Raw genomic sequence first — 19,925 nt, 5'->3', positions numbered from 1 at the left:
TTTCCCTCCTCTACCTTACCATTCATCATTCCTTTACTTTTGGCTTGCCAAAGCTTACAGAGTTTACCTTCTGTTCTGTCACTCTAACTAACACTTTAGAGCTTTGTCTATAGATTGACTTTAAAAAAAAGAAAAGGGACTTCCCTGGTGGTGCAGTGTTTAAGAATCTGTCTGCCAATGCAGGGGACACAGGTTCAATCCCTGGTCCAGGAAGATCCCACATGCCGTGGAGCAACTAAGCCCATGGGCCACAACTACTGAGCCTGCGTGCCACAACCACTGAGCCCATGTGCCACAACTACTGAAGCCCGCGAGCCTAGAGCCTGTGCTCTGCAACAAGAGAAGCCACCGCGATGAGAAACCTGCACACCTCAACGAAGAGTAGCCCCCTCTCGCTGCAACTAGAGAAAGCCCGCGCACAGCAACAAAGACACAATGCAGCCAAAAATTAATTAATTAATTAATAAAACTTTTTTAAAATGTATGAAAAAGAACAATTTTCTTGATAGCAATATTATATTGTATAAATATTTTCTTCAAACATCTGGTGGCCATGAGTTAACTATTCACAATCTATGACTGAAGAGCTAGTTTCTAACTGGAGATTTTGCATCCCTGTGTGTAGTCCTGCCACCCTGAACGAGGGGCTTGACTGCAAGCTTCGTGTCGCTGACTGGGGCACGTCTACTGGTAGGCTTCACTTAGAGTGTCTGGGCATGGAGCAGCTGGACAGCAACTGGACAGTCAACACATTTCACCCGGTGGCAAAGTAAAAAGACTTTCTTTGGAGATACTGATTAATATCCACACCAAGAGCTTCAGTTTTCTCCACAGAGATATTAAGTAAACATCCTCTAATCACCCCGATTTCTGCCCTACAGCCCACTCCTAGTCTACAAATCCTTTCATCTCAAATATGTGGCTCTCACTTATATGTTATGGTGGGTAGCACTGATGTATCCATCCATGCAAACCCATGGAAATCCCTCATCCACTAATTCCCCTCTCCTGTTCTCAGTGCAACTCTGAATTAATTCTTTCTAACCCTTTACGTTCATTTCAATAGCACATTTGGAAGGAGGAGAAGTTAATAAATCTGTTTAGTCTGGCATTTTGAATCAGAGTGGCCACCAACTTCTGACAACTGTACTTTCAGCACGACGTGCCCTGTCATTTCCCATTCTGCTGCTTTTCCTTTAAATACTTCAGGAACCAGCTTCTTGTCATGAGAATTTCTGAGCCACCTGGAACAGACAGCTATTGAAATTTTGGGGAGCACATTCAAGCTTTCTGGGATACCAAGATTACTACTCTTCAACAAAAATGGAAAACAGAGATTCGGTCATCAAGGGTTTACATTTTTCTTTGAATGATTTTATGCCCTAAGGAAATTATCAAGAATTTAATGTCTTATTTCTATTGTGAATGGAACAGCCATTGTCAATATATCTTCTACCTGTGGATCTCTAGTACATGGGGACTGAATTAAATGCAAGAGTGGCCTTGATCAGCCCTCTCTGACAGCACTTTCTGTGATGATAGAAATGTTCAATAATCTGCGCTGCCCAACACGGTAGCTATCAGCCACACGTGGACACTGAGTGCTGAAAATGTGGCTAGCATGGCTGAAGAACTGAATTTTTAATTTTATTTAATTTTAATTCATTTAACCTAAATTTAAGTAGCCGTATGTGGCTAATCGCTATCCTACTGGACAACGCAGCTCTAGACCTCAAACAACTCGTTCGCATTGAGGAAGCAAAAGACAATAAACAATAACTGATAAAGCTGCACATTAATAAAAGGAAAAATGAGTCCGATAAGTAGGTATTCTAAGAATTCAGAGGAGGGAGCAATTGAGGGTTAGAAAGTTCAGGATTAGCTCAGATCTACCTATGAGGTAATCTATGTGCTATTGTTAAAAAAAAAAAAAAAAAAGGTAAAAAGATGTTAAGCGAAAAGAGCAAGGTGCAGATCAGTATATGTACATGGGTCCATTTGTATATGTAAAAGCATATACAGACTTATGCTTATATTTGCACAGAATATTTCCAGACAGATACCCAAATTGTTAATGGTGGCTACCTCTGGAGAGCAGAAGTACAGGTTAAGGCAAGGAACATGTTTACTTTGCTGGAATTTTTGTTTTAAAAAGAGTTTAACATTTAAATCATTTTTTTTCTTTATAATAAAATTATAGGCACAGAGATGATTAATGAATAATACATTTTTAAAAGGCCAAAGTAGTCAACTCTTTCCTGCGGTTATTACTCATGAATGATTTTATGTGATTATTGGGAATCTTCCACAACCTATTACCATGGCTCCTCTGTCCTCTACTAAAATGCTTTAAAGAGAAGACATACTTAAGGAAAGTAGCCTGAAGGAGGTAGGGTTTAAATAGGACCTTGATGCTGGATAAGATGTAGTGGGAGAAGGAAGGGCATTCTTGATAAAGGCATGGCCTCAAGTAAAGAAGGGAGCAGGGAATAGGATGGGGGAAAGGGAGACAAGACCCTAAGAAGCATGGGACCAAAGCCCTATGGGCTTGACTGGCAGGAGGTCTCGAGTCAGACCCTACCAACCTGGTTCTCAAGGGAACCAAACACTTACAGAGCACCCATCACGTGGCAGGCATTGTGCTACTCCTGGGACACAAAGATGAATAAGAAACAGTCACTGAGTTCAAGGAACCAGATGAGACCTGTAAAAGGGATGACATCAATAGTGCGAGGAATACAAGATTTGGACCCTAAAGTACTGCCTCCTTCACTTTCTGACATAATCTTGGCAAGGTCTGTAATTACTCTGAGCGCCTGGGTTCTTCCTCTATAAAAAAAATGGGGATATGAGGGCATTATGCTAAGTGAAATAAGTCAGACAGAGAAAGACAAATACTACATGATATCACTTATACGTAGAATCTAAAAAATACAACAAACTAGTGAATATAAAAAAAGAAGCAGACTCACATGTTCTATTGTTAAAAAAAAAAAAAAAAAAGGTCAAAAGATGTTAAGCGAAAAGAGCAAGGTGCAGATCAGTATATGTACATGGGTCCATTTGTATATGTAAAAGCATATACAGACTTATGCTTATATTTGCACAGAATATTTCCAGACAGATACCCAAATTGTTAATGGTGGCTACCTCTGGAGAGCAGAAGTACAGGTTAAGGCAAGGAACATGTTTACTTTGCTGGAATTTTTGTTTTAAAAAGAGTTTAACATTTAAATCATTTTTTTTCTTTATAATAAAATTATAGGCACAGAGATGATTAATGAATAATACATTTTTAAAAGGCCAAAGTAGTCAACTCTTTCCTGCGGTTATTACTCATGAATGATTTTATGTGATTATTGGGAATCTTCCACAACCTATTACCATGGCTCCTCTGTCCTCTACTAAAATGCTTTAAAGAGAAGACATACTTAAGGAAAGTAGCCTGAAGGAGGTAGGGTTTAAATAGGACCTTGATGCTGGATAAGATGTAGTGGGAGAAGGAAGGGCATTCTTGATAAAGGCATGGCCTCAAGTAAAGAAGGGAGCAGGGAATAGGATGGGGGAAAGGGAGACAAGACCCTAAGAAGCATGGGACCAAAGCCCTATGGGCTTGACTGGCAGGAGGTCTCGAGTCAGACCCTACCAACCTGGTTCTCAAGGGAACCAAACACTTACAGAGCACCCATCACGTGGCAGGCATTGTGCTACTCCTGGGACACAAAGATGAATAAGAAACAGTCACTGAGTTCAAGGAACCAGATGAGACCTGTAAAAGGGATGACATCAATAGTGCGAGGAATACAAGATTTGGACCCTAAAGTACTGCCTCCTTCACTTTCTGACATAATCTTGGCAAGGTCTGTAATTACTCTGAGCGCCTGGGTTCTTCCTCTATAAAAAAAATGGGGATATGAGGGCATTATGCTAAGTGAAATAAGTCAGACAGAGAAAGACAAATACTACATGATATCACTTATACGTAGAATCTAAAAAATACAACAAACTAGTGAATATAAAAAAAGAAGCAGACTCACAGACACAGGAAACAAACTAGTGGCTACAGTGGGAGGGCGGGGAGGGGCACTGCAGGGGTGGGGCGTGGGAGGTACAAACTACTGGCTGTAAGATAGGTTTAAGGATGTATTGAACAACACGGGGACTATAGCCAATATTTTGCAATAACTGTAAGTGGAGTATAACCTTTAAAAATTGTATTAAAATTTTTTTTAACTTTTAAAAATGGGTATAAAGCTACTTTACCATGAGGACAAAATGACGAAGACCATATGCCTGGCGCCAGTAGGCCTATCACACTCTGCCCCCACTCCTAATCGATAGGGAAGATAAAATGCTTTCCTTGTTTACCCTTTCTCCACAAAGGTGATACCAGAACAAAGTACTGTTGTGTGGGTGAGCAGGGCTGGAGTGAGCCACAGGGAGCAAGGGAGGAAGAGGGGTCAGGGCTGGAGAGCTTGGAGCTGATTGGAAGGGCCTTGTGGGCAGCGCTGAGGAACCTCATCCCAGGTTCGAGGACTGAGGCAGGCAGGTGACACAGTCAGACCTGCATTGTCGGAAGGACCAACTGGAAGGACAGAAGTCAGGAAGCAAGAAACCAGTTTCCAAGCCACTGCAAACCTCATCTTAATCTCCTCTAAATTCCTATAGTACAAACTATTTAATTGACCTATTTCAAGCATCTAATTATACTGTCACATCCTACTATTTTATAGGTACACGTTTTTCTCAAGAACCACATCATTAAGACTTCTGAGGACAGAGAATTCCCTGATGGTCCAGTGGTTGGGACTCGGCACTTTCACGCTTTCACTGCCGGGGCCCGGTTCGATCCCTGGTTGGGGGCGGTGGGGACTAAGATCCCACAAGTCATGGCCAAAAACAAGACTTCTGAGGGCAGAAAGCAGACCAGATGCTTCCTTCAAACTTCTCTAAGTTGTTGAGCACTCCTGAGATAGAAGCGAACTGGGCAGTTAGTGGGGGAAGGATACCAATGTTGGTTAAAGTGGAAATTGAGTTATTCATGCTTTCATGGGTCAGGCCTTCCCTGTTCCATTCCTCCACCCTCCACGCCTTAAACATAAACGTGTCTTAATGAGGCCAGGCTAGCCCATTGTTGTGAAGCCCCCTTCAGTGAACGCTGAGCCCCTCAGTCTGGACTGAAACCTCATTTGGGCTGTACTTCAAGAGGCACTAAAGTATCAGCTCGTTTGATTCACAGCACATCCAGGGCCTATGACTATGTTTGCTTTTTCTGATAAGAATGAATTCCAGGGCAGAAGGGAAGAAATCTCCAGTAATTTTAGTACTTTTCCTACCATCTCGCTCCTTTCGCACTTGACTCCGTGCTGGGGGAAGCAGCCCGTCAGCACTCTAGCCGCCCTCGGGGGCAACAGAGCAGCTGGAGGCATTTCAGTCAGCCCTTGATATGTGCAGGCCTCTGCTATCTGTCCCTGGAGGCCCCCAGCACCCCGAGCCCAGCAACACTCACGAGGCAGTGGCACAGTCCATCCTATGCTGTCAGGGTCCTGCTATACCTGTGGGCGGACAACAGATCCCCACATCTGAGTTTCATCTACCTTCTTATCCCCCCAAGCAAACAGCTGCCCCTTGACCATCCCACTCAGGCCTAGGTAAGTCTTCTCATGGGAATAGGCCCACCCAGGCCTTAGAAGTGGGCTCAGGGCCCTTTGGTAGAGAATTCCAGGGTCCTGGGTGCTCAGAACATGGCAGATGGTGTGGCTCCACTGGGTATATCCCTTGAGCAGAGAGATCCCCTGCTCTTGGGCAAGGGTGCAGCCAGATGAAGGAACAGGGATTTCTAGAATGTGGGCTCAGGTTGCCTGGGTCTAAAGGTGGTACTGATGAGACACAGATCCAAAGCTGTATGAGTTCTGGTAACTATAATCTCCTTAAGCTGGCAGAGGAAAAAAAAAAAAAAGCGGGGCAGGGTAGGTAGCTTTGCCCTAATCAGTAGACCCTGATCAAATAGTAGTTTTCTGTAATGACATTATATCACCGCTTAGCGCCATATGGTTGACTCTCTCTCACAGACCCTAGACCCTGTTGGTTCAAGCCAGATGGCCACAGCCAGGGAGGAACAAATTCCTCTAGAATGCTTTAACTGCACGGCCACATTCAACTCAAGCACTCCCCTCACTGTTGGTAGATTTGGTAAAGGTCTGAAAGGGTTTTTTAGTCCTTCTCTGTGTTATGTCTTCTCCCCTGTTATTCCCATCATTTAAAGAGACGATATCTCCACATGCATCTCATTAGGTGATATCTCCACATGCATCTCATTAGGTGTTGTTTATCAGTTAGGAACACTTTCTGTAAAACTTCCTGTGTGAATAACCATAGCCAAAGATCCTATCTAGGAAACTCTCTAAGCCTTAGGACTTCTGTCTCTTAGCTGCTGGTCTTTATGCTCCCTCCACAGCTGTACCCCCCCACCCCCTATGCCCACCCCAACCAATCCTTTGTATTCTGGCTTGTTCCCTCATGGTTTTAACATGGCTGCCTGAGCACCAGCCATCAAATCTGCATTCAAGGCAGGAAGCAGGGGAGGGGTGGAATATCAGAGAACCAGTGACTTTCGGTTTGTTTCTCTTTTTGCAGTACGCAGGCCTCTCACTGTTGTGACCTCTCCCGTTGCAGAGCACAGACTCTGGACGCGCAGGCCCGGCGGCCATGGCTCACGGGCACAGCCGCTCCGCGGCATGTGGGATCTTCCCGGACCGGGGCACGAACCCGTGTCCCCTGCATCAGCAGGCGGACTCTCAACCACTGCGCCACCAGGGAAGCCCTTGTTTTGTTTTAATCAGAAAAGCAAATGCTTTCCTAGGAATACACTAGCTGACTTCAGCCAAATGTGTCACTGAGCAACTCTTAGCCGCAAAGGAAAACTTCGCAATGACCTCTAGAATGGAAAAGGGAAGGGCAAAGAGGGTTGGTCGTGGGTTACATGTTGGTCCAAAGTATCTGCCACAAAGTGGAAAAACCCTAAGGGATGTGACGGACTGAGACCCACAGAGCTGAACATCTCAGTTTGGAGCTTCTCAGAAAAAGACAAGAACCACAGGGGGCACCTGTGGTCCTGTCTTAGGGTCACCAAGTCTTTTTGATAGAAAGAGGAAGGTGGGGAGGGAGGGGTTCATTAAGTCTTTGGCCTAAAAATAGGATAAAGAGGAGGGGGGGCAGGCAACAGTTTTTACCTCTTTCAGGAATAAAACCAGAAAACACAAGGTTGAACCAATTTCTGATTACCAGCTTCAGAAGGCAGTAGGAAACAAACCTTTATAACTTCCTCACATCTGTGGGGTTCACTGTGTTTCTACAGTTATGGGAGGATCCCGTGCCCTCTGCAGAAGCTGGGACATCCTAGTACCCTCCACACCCAGGCTTTAGGGCTTGAGCTGGTAGTGGCAACTTTTTAGAGGGGCGTGGGGGGAGAGGACAGCAGACAGAGGCCCTGAGGGCTGCTGCAAGGAAGAGAAGGGCTCCTGCTGGCTGCGAAGGGTGCCAGCCTGGGCCTAAGAAGTAGCTTGAGGGCTTCTTTTAAAAGTCGCTCAGTTGTAAGAGATTCTGCAAGAGCCCAGTGACTGGAGAGCTGAGGTCGCTGTGAAACTGATAGCAGGACTGGCTGGTGCAGAACGAGCCTCCAGAACAGGATGCGTCCCAGGGCCTGGACAGAGGGGTCAGCTGCAGGACAGGTCAAATGGCCACAGCAGAGCAGGTTAACATGCCCCAGAGGCAGAGAAACCCTGGCTGTGATCAGGGGATGACCGTTTGGCGCTCGGTCTTTTAAAACTAGAAACTCCGGCTGTAAGCTCGTGTCACGCAGGTCACCACCACCCTACCTTTCCCTTCTCTGAGGGGGCCAGGTCAGGAACATCCGCTGCTCATCTGCATCGCTGTATGCAAACAAAAATTCCTCATTCTGGAGTCACCTGACATGGCCCTTCCCTGATGCAAGGTGTTCCTTTGCTTCAGTGATAATACACACTCACAGCATGCTAGTTTACAGAGCGCTTTCTAAGACACCCCCTCCCTCTGTGTTTCTCTCTGCAAGTTCTGAGATGGAGCCAGGCATTCCACCTAACATCTCTCTGGAATTGTCTTCCTTCTGTGTCCACTATACACCAGCATGGTCTCAAGGTGCTGCTCTGGGTTAATTCCAGGAAGCTGGTGAGTGGTAACAGAGCTCCGAAGGCTGACCTCTAAGGAACACATTCCCTTTGACCTATAGCCCACATGTAATATACAAAGTCAACTATTCCCTCAATATAAGTAAAATAAAATGTTCACATAGAGAATGCTCTACTTTAGGAATACTGCAGTCAGCATTGTGAATGCATGAAATGCCACTGAATTGTTTAAGACAGTTAAATTTATGTATATGAATGTCACCTCATTAAAAAAAATACTGTTATTACTACACTTCTTGACTTTATGAACTAACTGCTTTGACCATTTTCTTCTTCAGCTCGCTTTCTTTTCACATCCGTGCAGGTCAGAAAATATAGAAACAACTAGTTATTTCTTCTCAGATAAGGAAACTGAGGTCCAGAGAAGGTCTGACCTGCCAACTAGAGGATAACTGAGCAACAGAGATCTCCAGTGTGTGGGCTCCTGGGCCAGTGCTCATTCTACAAAGGTTCCAGGGCAAACAGCCCAAAGGCTCCGCTCCTTCATGACCTCCAAAGTCAGCAAAGGAAGCAAGGCCTCTTCATCCGTAGAAGCTAAGTCATCTCTTACTCTCTGAATGTGAGGGAGGAGTTCATCTCTGGCAAGCAATAGGGCAGGAGGGTGGGTGTGGATCAGCTTTGCTAAGCCGTTTTCCACAAGTTCACTTTGAATTTTTTAAGCGTAAGTCCAGTGTTTCATAACATATTCGCAAAGTTGGGCAACCACCACCCCTACCTAATTTCAGAGCAGTCATCATCCCCAAAAGAAACCCTGCACCTCTCAGCGGTCACTCCCCAGTCCTCCCCGCGAGCCCTCAGCCACACTCATCTACTGTTAGTCGCTATAGCTGTTTCTGTTCTGGACACTTCAGATACGTGCAGTCATTCGGCCGGTGGCCTGCTGTGTGTGGCTTCCTTCATTTAGCGTGTTTTCAATGCTCATCCACGTTGTCGTGTGCATCACCACTTCACTCCCATTTCTAAATCCCCAGGGCTCCAGTTGCTTCTTTCCTGCCAGCTGTGGGGATGTGGGGCTGGAGGGACCACAGTCAGGGCAACAGAAAAAAAGCCCTCATCCTGGTAGAGCCCAGAGAGAGGAAACAGACCCCTCAGCAGCATCACCAACATTCCCCTTCTTCTAGTAAAACATACGACAAGGAACGTCAGATCCACCAGCAAACAGTTAACTACACAGGCCTGTGCAGAGCACATAGCCCCTGAATACACTCCAGAGGACCACGCAGCCAAACGTGCCACTTAAACAGAGGCAAGGCCCGGTGTCATCCAGGAAGAGTGATGCTCTTGACTCCTTCATTCCACAAGCTTTCAGGTCCCTGCTCTTAACTTGTAGACTCATAGCACAACCTATGAGTTCCTCATCACCTCAGCTGTCTTCTGCTCGGATCAAAGCCTTCTAGCTGCTAAAGCATTTCCTGGGGGAGATCGTCCGTGTTTAATCCAGGACAAATATTACTTGCAAACCCCTGACTTCCACGTGCATCTCTGCATCAAGCTGATGATCTGACTTCCTGGTGGCCTGAGCCAGCAGCTTACTAAAAGTCTCTCCAATGGGGCATAACCTCAATATTCTTACAGCTATTCTTCCCATCGTTCTCTTCTCCTTTCTAGTACAAGGTGGACGAGGAATTATCATTGCCTGCTTGCAGAGGAAGAAATGGAGGCCCAGTAAGGACAAGAGACCAGTACCCATTAGCAAAAGGTGACAGAACTGAGATAAGGGGTCCTAGCTCCCACCCCATTGCTCTGGATGTACCATGTGGATACACGAGAGGGTTAGTGAACCAAACACTCCTTCCAGGTAGGAAGTGAGAGAAAAGTGAGAGTTAGTTCTCAATCGTCAGATTTGAGACTTCCTGCCACCAGCCCCCCTCTTCTTCCCCTAGAATCAGGTGCACGAACCCAGAACACGACTTGCATTAATAGCAAAACATCGGCGTCCCTCCCCACCCCCAAATTCTCCAGCACGGCCCGAAGTCAACCATAAACAAAAGAAATAGGGCCAATGGGCGTATATCCACTTTACTTGTGAGTCCAGAAGGAAAGCAGGCTTTCTGCAGGTCAGCCTGCCGAGGAGAAGGCTGGAGCAGAAGCAACCACCCTGCCCCACATCCCCTGCAAGCCGCCCACCCAGCCTCACTCCTTACCCTCCCTTCAAACTTGGCGGTGGCCCCTTCCTTGATGCAGAGGTTCCGAGGGGGCAAAATGAAAGCAGGGGCCTCGGTCAGGGGCATGGAGCTGACTCTCGAGGGATCCACAGTGAGGGAGGTTTTGGAAACGTGTGTCGAGGCAGCCAGCTTCACATCCCCCATGGCCTGCAAACAGGAAGGAAGATCAGGTCAGACGAGACAAAGTACAGCCCGTCCTCCCTGCAGGCGGCCGACGTGCCCAGGGTGCTGGTTGGGGCCGCAGCGTCGTGGGCTTTACAGGGAGCCCCACTAGGTCAGGGGCCGCCTGGAGCTCCTCTCTGGGAATGAGAGTCCCTGTGTCCCCTACACGCAAAGCTGCAGGGTTTGAAGCCCAGTCTGCCCCAGACGCCAGCTCCCAGGGCCACGTCCTGGTCTCCCCAAAAGCCCGTGGAGAACTTCCAGGAAGGGGGCAGCTAGATCAGGAACAGAGAAATCAGATGTTTCTCTGCGATTTTACAATGGATATCTGAAATCATACTTAAGTCACTCAACCTTCAGAATCTGTATCTGCATTAGGCACTCAAGGTGAAAGTAAAAGCTGCTTTTGCCTAACTGTGAGGGCTCTTGGGCTGAAGAAAAATGGGATCCACAGTCCAAGAAAGAAAAGAGTTTAGGGTTAATACGGCAAGGATCCTGGGTGAGGTGAGGTGAGTGCGGGGTTGAAAGCAGGGAAGGAAGCAAGGCCAGGGAGGACCCTAGCCACTTCTGGGGACCGGAGTGTGAAAAAGCCTCAAAAGTCATAGAACGTCAGAGAAGGGAGCATTTTAAGGTTATCCAGGCTAACTCCTCCATTTATAACTGAGGCCCAGAGAAGGTCAGTCACTCACTCAAAGAGACAAAGCAAAATGATGGCATCACTGGCAAGTAAACCTCAGGCTCCTGACTCCTGGTCCACGGCCCCACTGGGACTAGTCAAGATGTCTATGGGGGCTGGCAGGTTGATTGGAACAAAGGGATTTCCTTAGGATTAATTCTAGAAGTGGAATTAGTAACAGGTATGAATCAGTTCCTGGTTGCAAAGTACAGAAATGGACTCTGGCTCTCATAAATGGAGAAGGGATCTGTTGGAAAGACGGGGAGTAGGGAAGCTCTCAAAGTCCACAGGAAAGGCTGGAGAACCAGGCTGGGAAAACAGGCAGCAGTCGAGAGAAGCCAGGTTGTCAGAGCCTAGCCAAGGTCACTGGACACCCGTTGCCACCCCCTGGAATATGTCCCAGGTATCCCTGCTCCAGATTTCAAGTCCAGGTAGGAGCCTCACCAGGCTGGGATGGTTCCAGGTTGGGGACCACATCTTACTCAGCATGGAATCCACGGTACCTGGCCTATCACAGCCCTGCAACAAACGTCTGCTAAACTGAAGAGGAAGAGTATTTCCAGTTTTTATTTTTCTGTTCATTTTCTTGGGATCGTCAGTCACAAGCCTACGTCCCATGCCAAGTGGGGTGAGCTGACAGAAATGAACAGTGATAATCTGGGCATGTAATTAGTTTGTTTAAAGTTAATAACGTCTAACAAAACTAAAATGGAGGTTACAAGTTAAAGTAACAAAGACCTAGGTTTGTTTGTAACAGGGCACATCCCCTGCTTGACAAAGCCAGCTTTCTCTTTCACTGATGAGGTATTAGCTTTGCAAACAAAATCCTTTCCAAATGATAAGACTCACAGGTTCACTGTAGTAAGTAACAATAAAAACCAAATTTATGTAGCACTTACTATATACCAGGAACTATTCTAAACACTTTATAAATAATAGCTCAATTGCTCCTTACATCAACACTGTGAGACAGATGATCTCATCAATCCCATTTTATGGATTAGAAACCGAGGCTCACTGAGGTTAAGTCATTTGCCCAGGGTCAGAGTATTTAGTAGGGGGCAGAACTGGCATTTGATCCCAGGTGTCTGGCACCAAAACTCCTATGCTTAACCACTGGACCTTCTTTTTTTTTTTAAATTAATTAATTTATTTATTTTTGGCTGCGCTGGGTCTTTGTTGCTGCATGCGGGCTTTCTCTAGTTGCAGCGAGAGGGGCCTACTCTTTGTTGCAGTGCGCGGGCTTCTCACTGCAGCTCTTGTTGCAGAGCACGGGCTCTAGGCACACGGGCTTCAGTAGTTGTGGCATGTGGGCTCAGTAGTTGTGGCACATGGACTTAGTTGCTCCTCGGCATGTGGGATCTTCCCGGACCAGGGCTCGAACCCGTGTCCCCTGCATTGGCAGGCGGATTCTTAATCACTACACCACCAGGGAAGTCCCCCACTGGACCCTCTTGCTTCCTACTAGCAGTCAGAGCTGGCTGGTGGGAAGGCAGTCTGAGGTTGGGGTCATAAGCAAGAAAGGTGACAGCTGCTACCACACACACATAACACTGAGATCTTCCGTATGACACAGCATACCAACAACAACATTAAAAGGCATTTGATGATCTGGGATAAAATGTCTGCAACAAGAATGAAGGACTAGGATATTTTATATATAAGAAAACAGCCTGACAGATAATGGGTAGAGCTATCACTTGGACGGTTCACAGAAGATAGACAAATGACCACAACACAAATGGAAGCTGCCTAGCCTCAATCAGAATCCAAGAGTGCAAATTAAGGACAAGTTATTATTTAAAAACACTAACCAAACTGACATTTAAAATGAAAGATAACATACAATACCGGTGAGACTCTGGGTACTCATACCCTTCTGAGGAGTATAAACTGAAGCAATCTTTCTGGAAAGCAATTTGTCAAAAAGATTCTGAAAAAAATGTCCATCTCTTTACCCGGTAATCCTACATTTAGAAATGTATTATTGGGAAAGAATCAGAGATACAGCCCCAAATTTATATATGAGAATGCGAATCACATTACTTATAGGAAAATAAACAGAAAAATAATCCAGTTAAATAGAAACAGAAAAAAAAAAAACAGTTAAATATCCAACAGTGAGAATTGGTTAAATACAGTAGAATATCAGGCAGTTACATGAGTGTATATTTACAAGGAAAATAATAATAGGAATTTAATGATATAGAAATTTTAAACTAAAAATAAGTTTCATTATGGAAAATTTCAAACAAAAAAGTAGAAAGAATGATAAAATGAGCACCTCAAATACCTATCACCTAGATTCAACAGTTAACATTTTGCCATATTTATATCATTGTTTGTGTATGTGCTTGCAGAACCATTTCAAGGTAATCAGGATATAATTTTAATGGCAAGAATCAGGATATAGTCATTCACTCAATTAAAATATATTTACTGGGGCTTCCCTGGTGGCGCAGTGGTTGAGAGTCCGCCTGCCGATGCAGGGGACACGGGTTTGTGCCCCGGTCCGGGAAGATCCCACATGCCGCAGAGCGGCTGTGCCCGTGAGCCATGGCCGCTGAGCCTGCGTGTCCAGAGCCTGTGCTCCGCAACGGGAGAGGCCACAACAGTGAGAGGCCCGCGTACCGCAAAAAATAATAATAATAAATTAAATTAATTTATTGAACATCCACCATGTTGCAAGCTAGGGGCTAGGGATACAGCAGTGAACAATTAATTACATGTGTGTGTGTGGTGAGTGTGATAACACGGGGTTCTTATATCCTGCAGAGCCTCCCAGGACCATACCCCAGAGGGGACACTGTCCCCTCTGCCCTCCTCCACTGCCACTGAAGTGAGCTGACAAATACACTCTGTGCTGCCAGCACCAGGGGTGGGGTGGAGTGAGGGCAGGTATCACAAGGGTCGTCGCCAGCCGCAAGTCCAGGGCACTGCTACTTTCCAGCTATTAGCTGGGCAAGGTACTTCAACTCTCCCGGCCTCAGTTTCCTTTTCTATAAAATGAGAATGATAATATCAGTCTCACAAAGTTGAGGGGAGGATGTGAATGACAGTATATATAAAACACTTAGTACAGCATAAAAGGCACTCAATAATTGGTAGCTGTCAACATGGTCATCATCCAGCTCCCAAAGGGAAAGCAAGTTCCCCAACCCTGCAGGACAGACCCTTTTCACCAAGGAGGGCAAGCCCAGGCCAGCCTGATTATCCTCAGGGCAAGGGTATCTGAGTGGGATTATTGTATAACAGCAGTGGGAAGCATATGGCAGACCACGAGAAGGTGGGTAGGAGGGCCTGGGGCCCCTTGACAGCCTCCGCAGCCCTCTCCTGTGTGTCCTAGCATGGAACGGGCAAGGTGCATGCACCCGACATCGTGTTCAGCCCTAATCTCACTCAATCTCCTGGTCCTGCAAGGCAGTTCTGATTATGTTCCTTTCACAAACGAGGACACCAGGGCTCAGAAAACCAACTACATTTGTCCAAGGTCACATAGCTAAGAAGTGGAAACCAAACTGAATTCTGATCGTAGCCATATCCTGTGGGCTTCCTGGAGGGCCCCCGGACCCAGACTAGGCATTTCCTGCCTTCCCCAGTAATGGGAGATGCGATAGGCAGAGGCTTGGGAGTTGCATAAAGAAAGGGAGGCGGGGGAATGTAACACCCGCTTCTGCTCTCACTTCTGGCTTTCAAAGACACAAGACTCTTCCACTCTGCTTTCGGGGGAGCTGGAAACTAAGAGTGGTGACATCGGGCTCAGAATCCTCTCTATAAATCCTCTTGATCTTGACCTTCTGAGGTCTCCTGAAGGCCCTGGATGCTATCATCAAAAGGAACATGCTCGGCCCCATAAACACAGAAGACAGAAGTCTTCCATCCCTGGGCGGGAGGGAAGGTCTGGCTTCAGGTCAGAAACAGAACAGGCAAGTCAATACAGCAAGTGCCCTGTGAGGTGTGGGGGAGGGTGGGGAGGGCAATTATTAACCACCACACAGGCAGAATCAGAGCCCAATCCCAGGCTGGCCAGGCACACCAAACAGCTCTGCTCGGCCCATCACCCGGCCCACTGCCATCAGCCGCATAAACATATTCCGTCCACACTGCCAATTAATGGTTACTAGCATATTTGGAATGCTCTACCAATAATTATTATTATAATAATTATAAATCAAACCAAACCATCCTTGTTCCCTTCTAACCCCTCATCCAGCCTAATGACCACATTCCAGTTGAGAGTACCAGAGGGCCTGCGTGGCTTCTGCAATAATTTCTCTATCGGCAGAGCAGTGCTCGGTGGCTGGAGTCACATACACCTACCCAGGGGGTTTTGTTCAGCACCAGTTAAATGCAGATCAATAGGAGACAGAAGGTAAATGGGAGTGTTTTCTTAATTTCACTTTCAGATTTTTCATCATTAGTGTAAAGGAATGCCAGAGATTTCTGTGCATTAATTTTGTAACCTGCTTTACCATTGCAACAAAAAGAATGAAATATCTAGGAATAAACCTACCTAAGGAGACAAAAGACCTGTATGCAGAAAATTATAAGACACTGATGAAAGAAATTAAAGATGATACAAATAGATGGAGAGATATACCATGTGCTTGGATTGGAAGAATCAACATTGTGAAAATGACTCTACTGCCCAAAGCAATCTACAGATTCAATGCGATCCCTATCAAACTACCACTGGCATTCTTCACGGAACTAGAACAAAAAATTTCACAATTTGTATGGAAACACAAAAGACCCCGAATAGCCAAAGCAATCTTGAGAACGAAAACGGAGCCTGGAGGAATCAGGCTGCCTGACTTCAGACTATACTACAAAGCTACAGTAATCAAGACAGTATGGTACTGGCACAAAAACAGAAAGATAGATCAATGGAATAGGATAGAAAGCCCAGAGATAAACCCATGCACATATGGTCACCTTATCTTTGATAAAGGTGGCAGGAATATACAGTGGAGAAAGGACAGCCTCTTCAATAAGTGGTGCTGGGAAAACTGGACAGGTACATGTAAAAGTATGAGATTAGATCACTCCCTAACACCATACACAAAAATAAGCTCAAAATGGATTAAAGACCTAAATGTAAGGCCAGAAACTATCAAACTCTTAGAGGAAAACATAGGCAGAACACTCTATGACATAAATCACAGCAAGATCCTTCTTGACCCATCTCCTAGAGTAATGGAGATAAAAACAAAAATAAACAAATGGGACCTAATGAAACTTCAAAGCTTTTGCACAGCAAAGGAAACCATAAACAAGACCAAAAGACAGCCCTCAGAATGGGAGAAAATATTTGCAAATGAATCAACTGACAAAGGATTAATCTCTAAAATTTACAGGCAGCTCATGCAGCTCAATAACAAAAAAATAAACAACCCAATCCAAAAATGGGCAGAAGACCTAAATAGACATTTCTCCAAAGAAGATATACAGACTGCCAACAAACACATGAAAGAATGCTCAACATCATTAATCATTAGAGAAATGCAAATCAAAACTACAATGAGATATCATCTCACACCAGTCAGAATGGTTATCATCAAAAAATCTAGAAACAATAAATGCTGGAAAGGGTGTGGAGAATAGGGAACACTCTTGCACTGCTGGTGGGAATGTGAATTGGTACAGCCACTATGGAGAACAGTATGGAGGTTCCTTAAAAAACTACAAATAGAACTACCATATGACCCAGCAATCCCACTACTGGGCATATACCCTGAGAAAACCATAATTCAAAAAGAGTCATGTACCAAAATGTTCATTGCAGCTCTATTTACAATAGCCAGGACATGGAAGCAACCTAAGTGTCCATCATCGGATGAATGGATAAAGAAGATGTGGCACATATATACAATGGAATATTACTCAGCCATAAAAAGAAACGAAATTGAGTTATTTGTAGTGAGTTGGATGGACCTAGAGTCTGTCATACAGAGTGAAGTAAGTCAGAAAGAGAAAGACAAATACCGTATGCTAACACATATATATGGAATCTAAGAAAAAAAAATGTCATGAAGAACCTAGGGGTAAGACAGGAATAAAGACACAGACCTACTAGAGAATGGACTTGAGGATATGGGGAGGGGGAAGGGTAAGGTGTGACAAAGAGAGAGAGAGGCATGGACATAGATACACTACCAAACGTAAAATAGACAGCTAGTGGGAAGCAGCTGCAAAGCACAGGGAGATCAGCTTGGTGCTTTGTGACCACCTAGAGGGGTGGGATAGGGAGGGTGGGATAGGGAGGGTGGGAGGGAGGGAGGCACAAGAGGGAAGAGATATGGGAACATATGTATAACTGATTCACTTTGTTATAAAGCAGAAACTAACACACCATTGTAAAGCAATTATACGCCAATATTGATGTAAAAAGAAAAAAAAAAAGAAGAGACAGAAGTAAGAAGAGAAAAAAAGAAGGGGGAGGGGATCAGAAGAGCAGTGGTCTGAGGGCTGACCGCCATATACACACAACGCTTGGGCCAAAGCTCACCTCCAAATAAGGTTTTCACAAGTAGCAGAATTTATTAATCCTTCAAAGCAGCACTAAATTAATTTGACTTTAATTCGATCAAAAGCACTTTCAATTGTCTCTTGAACCCAGAAAGGAACACTTTCAACTATGGCCAAGAGAGAGGGCAAAAAGACAGGCAAAAAGACTCAGAGAAAAGTTTAAAATCAAGAATCAAGTTACACAGCAGAACAGGTTTAGAGCAACCAGCTGCCCGCTTCCCTACCCAAAGTGCATACATTTTAAATGATCGTAGTCCTTAAGCACCTGATGCGGTAGCAAGGCATCCTGGAGATACCATACCTTCCCTACAGGGAAGGGCTCCCAGTGGGCTCTGCACTGGAAGCCTGGCCGTCAGCCATGAACCCCCGGAGCCACAGGCACACAGCAAACACAGCGAACCACCGAGGTGCAAATGCCCCAGGCAACGACAGCTTCCTCTCCCCACCTTAATCCTCTCTCTTCAGAGCATTCAAATCCTGACAAATTCCCTAATCTCTCCTAATCCTGGAAGGAGCTGCTCCTTGGCTGTGGGCTGTGCCTGCTGACTTGCTGTGACCCACCGGAGCAGGCAGCGCGGCAGGGTCACACACCAGAGAACGGACACGCCTTACCGTGACCTCTTCCCCGGGCAGCTCTCCCATGAGTCGGGACGCATGGACGGCCACGCTCTACCACCGCACTGCAGAGACGCCTGTCCAAGGTCTGTCCCAGAAGAAAGACAGTGAAGGAGAGCCAGAGATGTAGCAGAGCCCAGGGCCAGACTGAAAAGTTAAGGGGCGTTCGTCTGACTGCTCACAGATGTTGCAACTTGCCTTGCGCAGAGCAGCCAACTTCACCCGGTCAGAGGGATGTGTGGTTCCAATCCGCCCAGCTGGGGTGACCTTTGAAACCCCTGGCTGCCAGCCGCAGAGGCTCTGAGTGGAGTCCCGGGGAAACCAGGGATGGAAGCTCACAGGTTTTTACTTGTTCAGAGCTGCAGGTTCCAATCTGAGTGTGGAGCAAAGGGAGGACACTGTCAAGCTGAGAGCTGAGTCCTTGGAGGGGCTGGGCACACCCCCAACTCCACATCTGGCCTGGAACACTACCCATCCCTAGGCACATGTGGCCTGGGATTACCACCCAGGGCTTGTGGGACCCTTGCCTCCTGAGACCCAGCTCCCTCCTCCTTGAGCTAAAGAAGCCCTGTTTATGATCCCCTGAGTGGGAGCAAGCTCAGAGAGCAGATGGATGGGGGACTCCTGTGCTCCTGTCTTAAGGAATCTGGGCTGAGATTTGAGTCACGCTCCACAGACTGTGTTCACAGTGTTGAGAAGAGGACCTAGCAGCGTGGGTCCTGACCCCTGGAGAGCTTCAGGAGTGGTCCCTGGCGCATACTTCTAAAACATGGTAGCAAGGTGATGCCCAATCCAGTCCTCTTCCAGGGGACAGAAGGTATTTATTTCCATAGTTCCAAAGGAATCTCTCATCCTATGCAACTCACACCTTGGGACAGACTGCAGATGTCCAAATCAGAAATGATGTGGATTTAAGCTTTTCTACTGGCTCATGTCTGATTCTTGAGTAACTGGCCTTCTCCTAACACCTAGCTGACCCCTTAGCCACTAGCTCAGCAGTTCTCAAACTTTTTGGTCCCAGGGTCCCTTCATACTCCTAAAATTATTGAAGATCCCAAAGAGCTTTTGTGTGTGAATTGCTGCTATCAATATTTTACTGTATTAAATTAAATTTTTACTGTATTAAAACTAAGAAATAGTAGTTCATTTAAAACATTAATAATAAGCCCATTAGGTTAACATAAGTAACACTTTTAAAAGAAAAATACATTTTCTGAAACAAAACCAAAAAAAAAGTTTAGTAAGAAGAGTTGTTTGTTTTTACAAATTTCTTTAATGCCTGGCTTAATAGAAGACAGCTAGATTTTCATATGTGCTTCTGCATCCAGTTGGTTGTGGCATCACAGTGTTCGTACCTGCTGGAAAACTCCGTTTGAGAGAAAAGGAGAGCGAAAAAAGCAATGACATCTTATAATAAAAAGCAAATGACGGGCTTCCCTGGTGGCGCAGTGGTTGGGAGTCCGCCTGCCAATGCAGGGGATGCGGGGTCGTGCCCCGGTCCAGAAAGATCCCCATGCCGCAGAGCGGCTGGGCCCGCGGGCACTAGGCCCTCGCCCC

The 19,925-nt window shown here is 45.9% G+C and overlaps 1 protein-coding gene across 2 annotated transcripts in view; it reads right to left on the bottom strand.

The window, feature by feature from the left end:
* Nucleotides 1–18,395, bottom strand: part of MYLK (myosin light chain kinase) — a 192,930-nt gene extending 174,535 nt beyond the window's left edge. Inside the window, exons 1-2 of one of the 2 annotated variants that reach the window (XM_007449687.1) lie at nucleotides 18,366–18,395; nucleotides 10,370–10,537 (exon numbers count right to left, since the gene is read on the bottom strand). In XM_007449687.1, coding sequence (XP_007449749.1) covers nucleotides 10,370–10,537; nucleotides 18,366–18,395 — 198 coding nt within the window. Of the gene's footprint in view, nucleotides 1–10,369; nucleotides 10,538–18,365 lie in introns of those variants that run through there. The other variant, XM_007449688.1, reaches the window with a different exon arrangement.
* Between the last annotated feature and the right edge of the window lie 1,530 nt (nucleotides 18,396–19,925).

The sequence above is a fragment of the Lipotes vexillifer genome, unplaced genomic scaffold (genome assembly GCF_000442215.2).
Source record: "Lipotes vexillifer unplaced genomic scaffold, Lipotes_vexillifer_v1.1 scaffold1378, whole genome shotgun sequence".
NCBI lineage: Eukaryota > Metazoa > Chordata > Mammalia > Artiodactyla > Lipotidae > Lipotes > Lipotes vexillifer.
The sequence above is the reverse complement of the archived record's forward strand: the minus strand, read 5'-3'. Positions and strand labels throughout refer to the sequence as shown.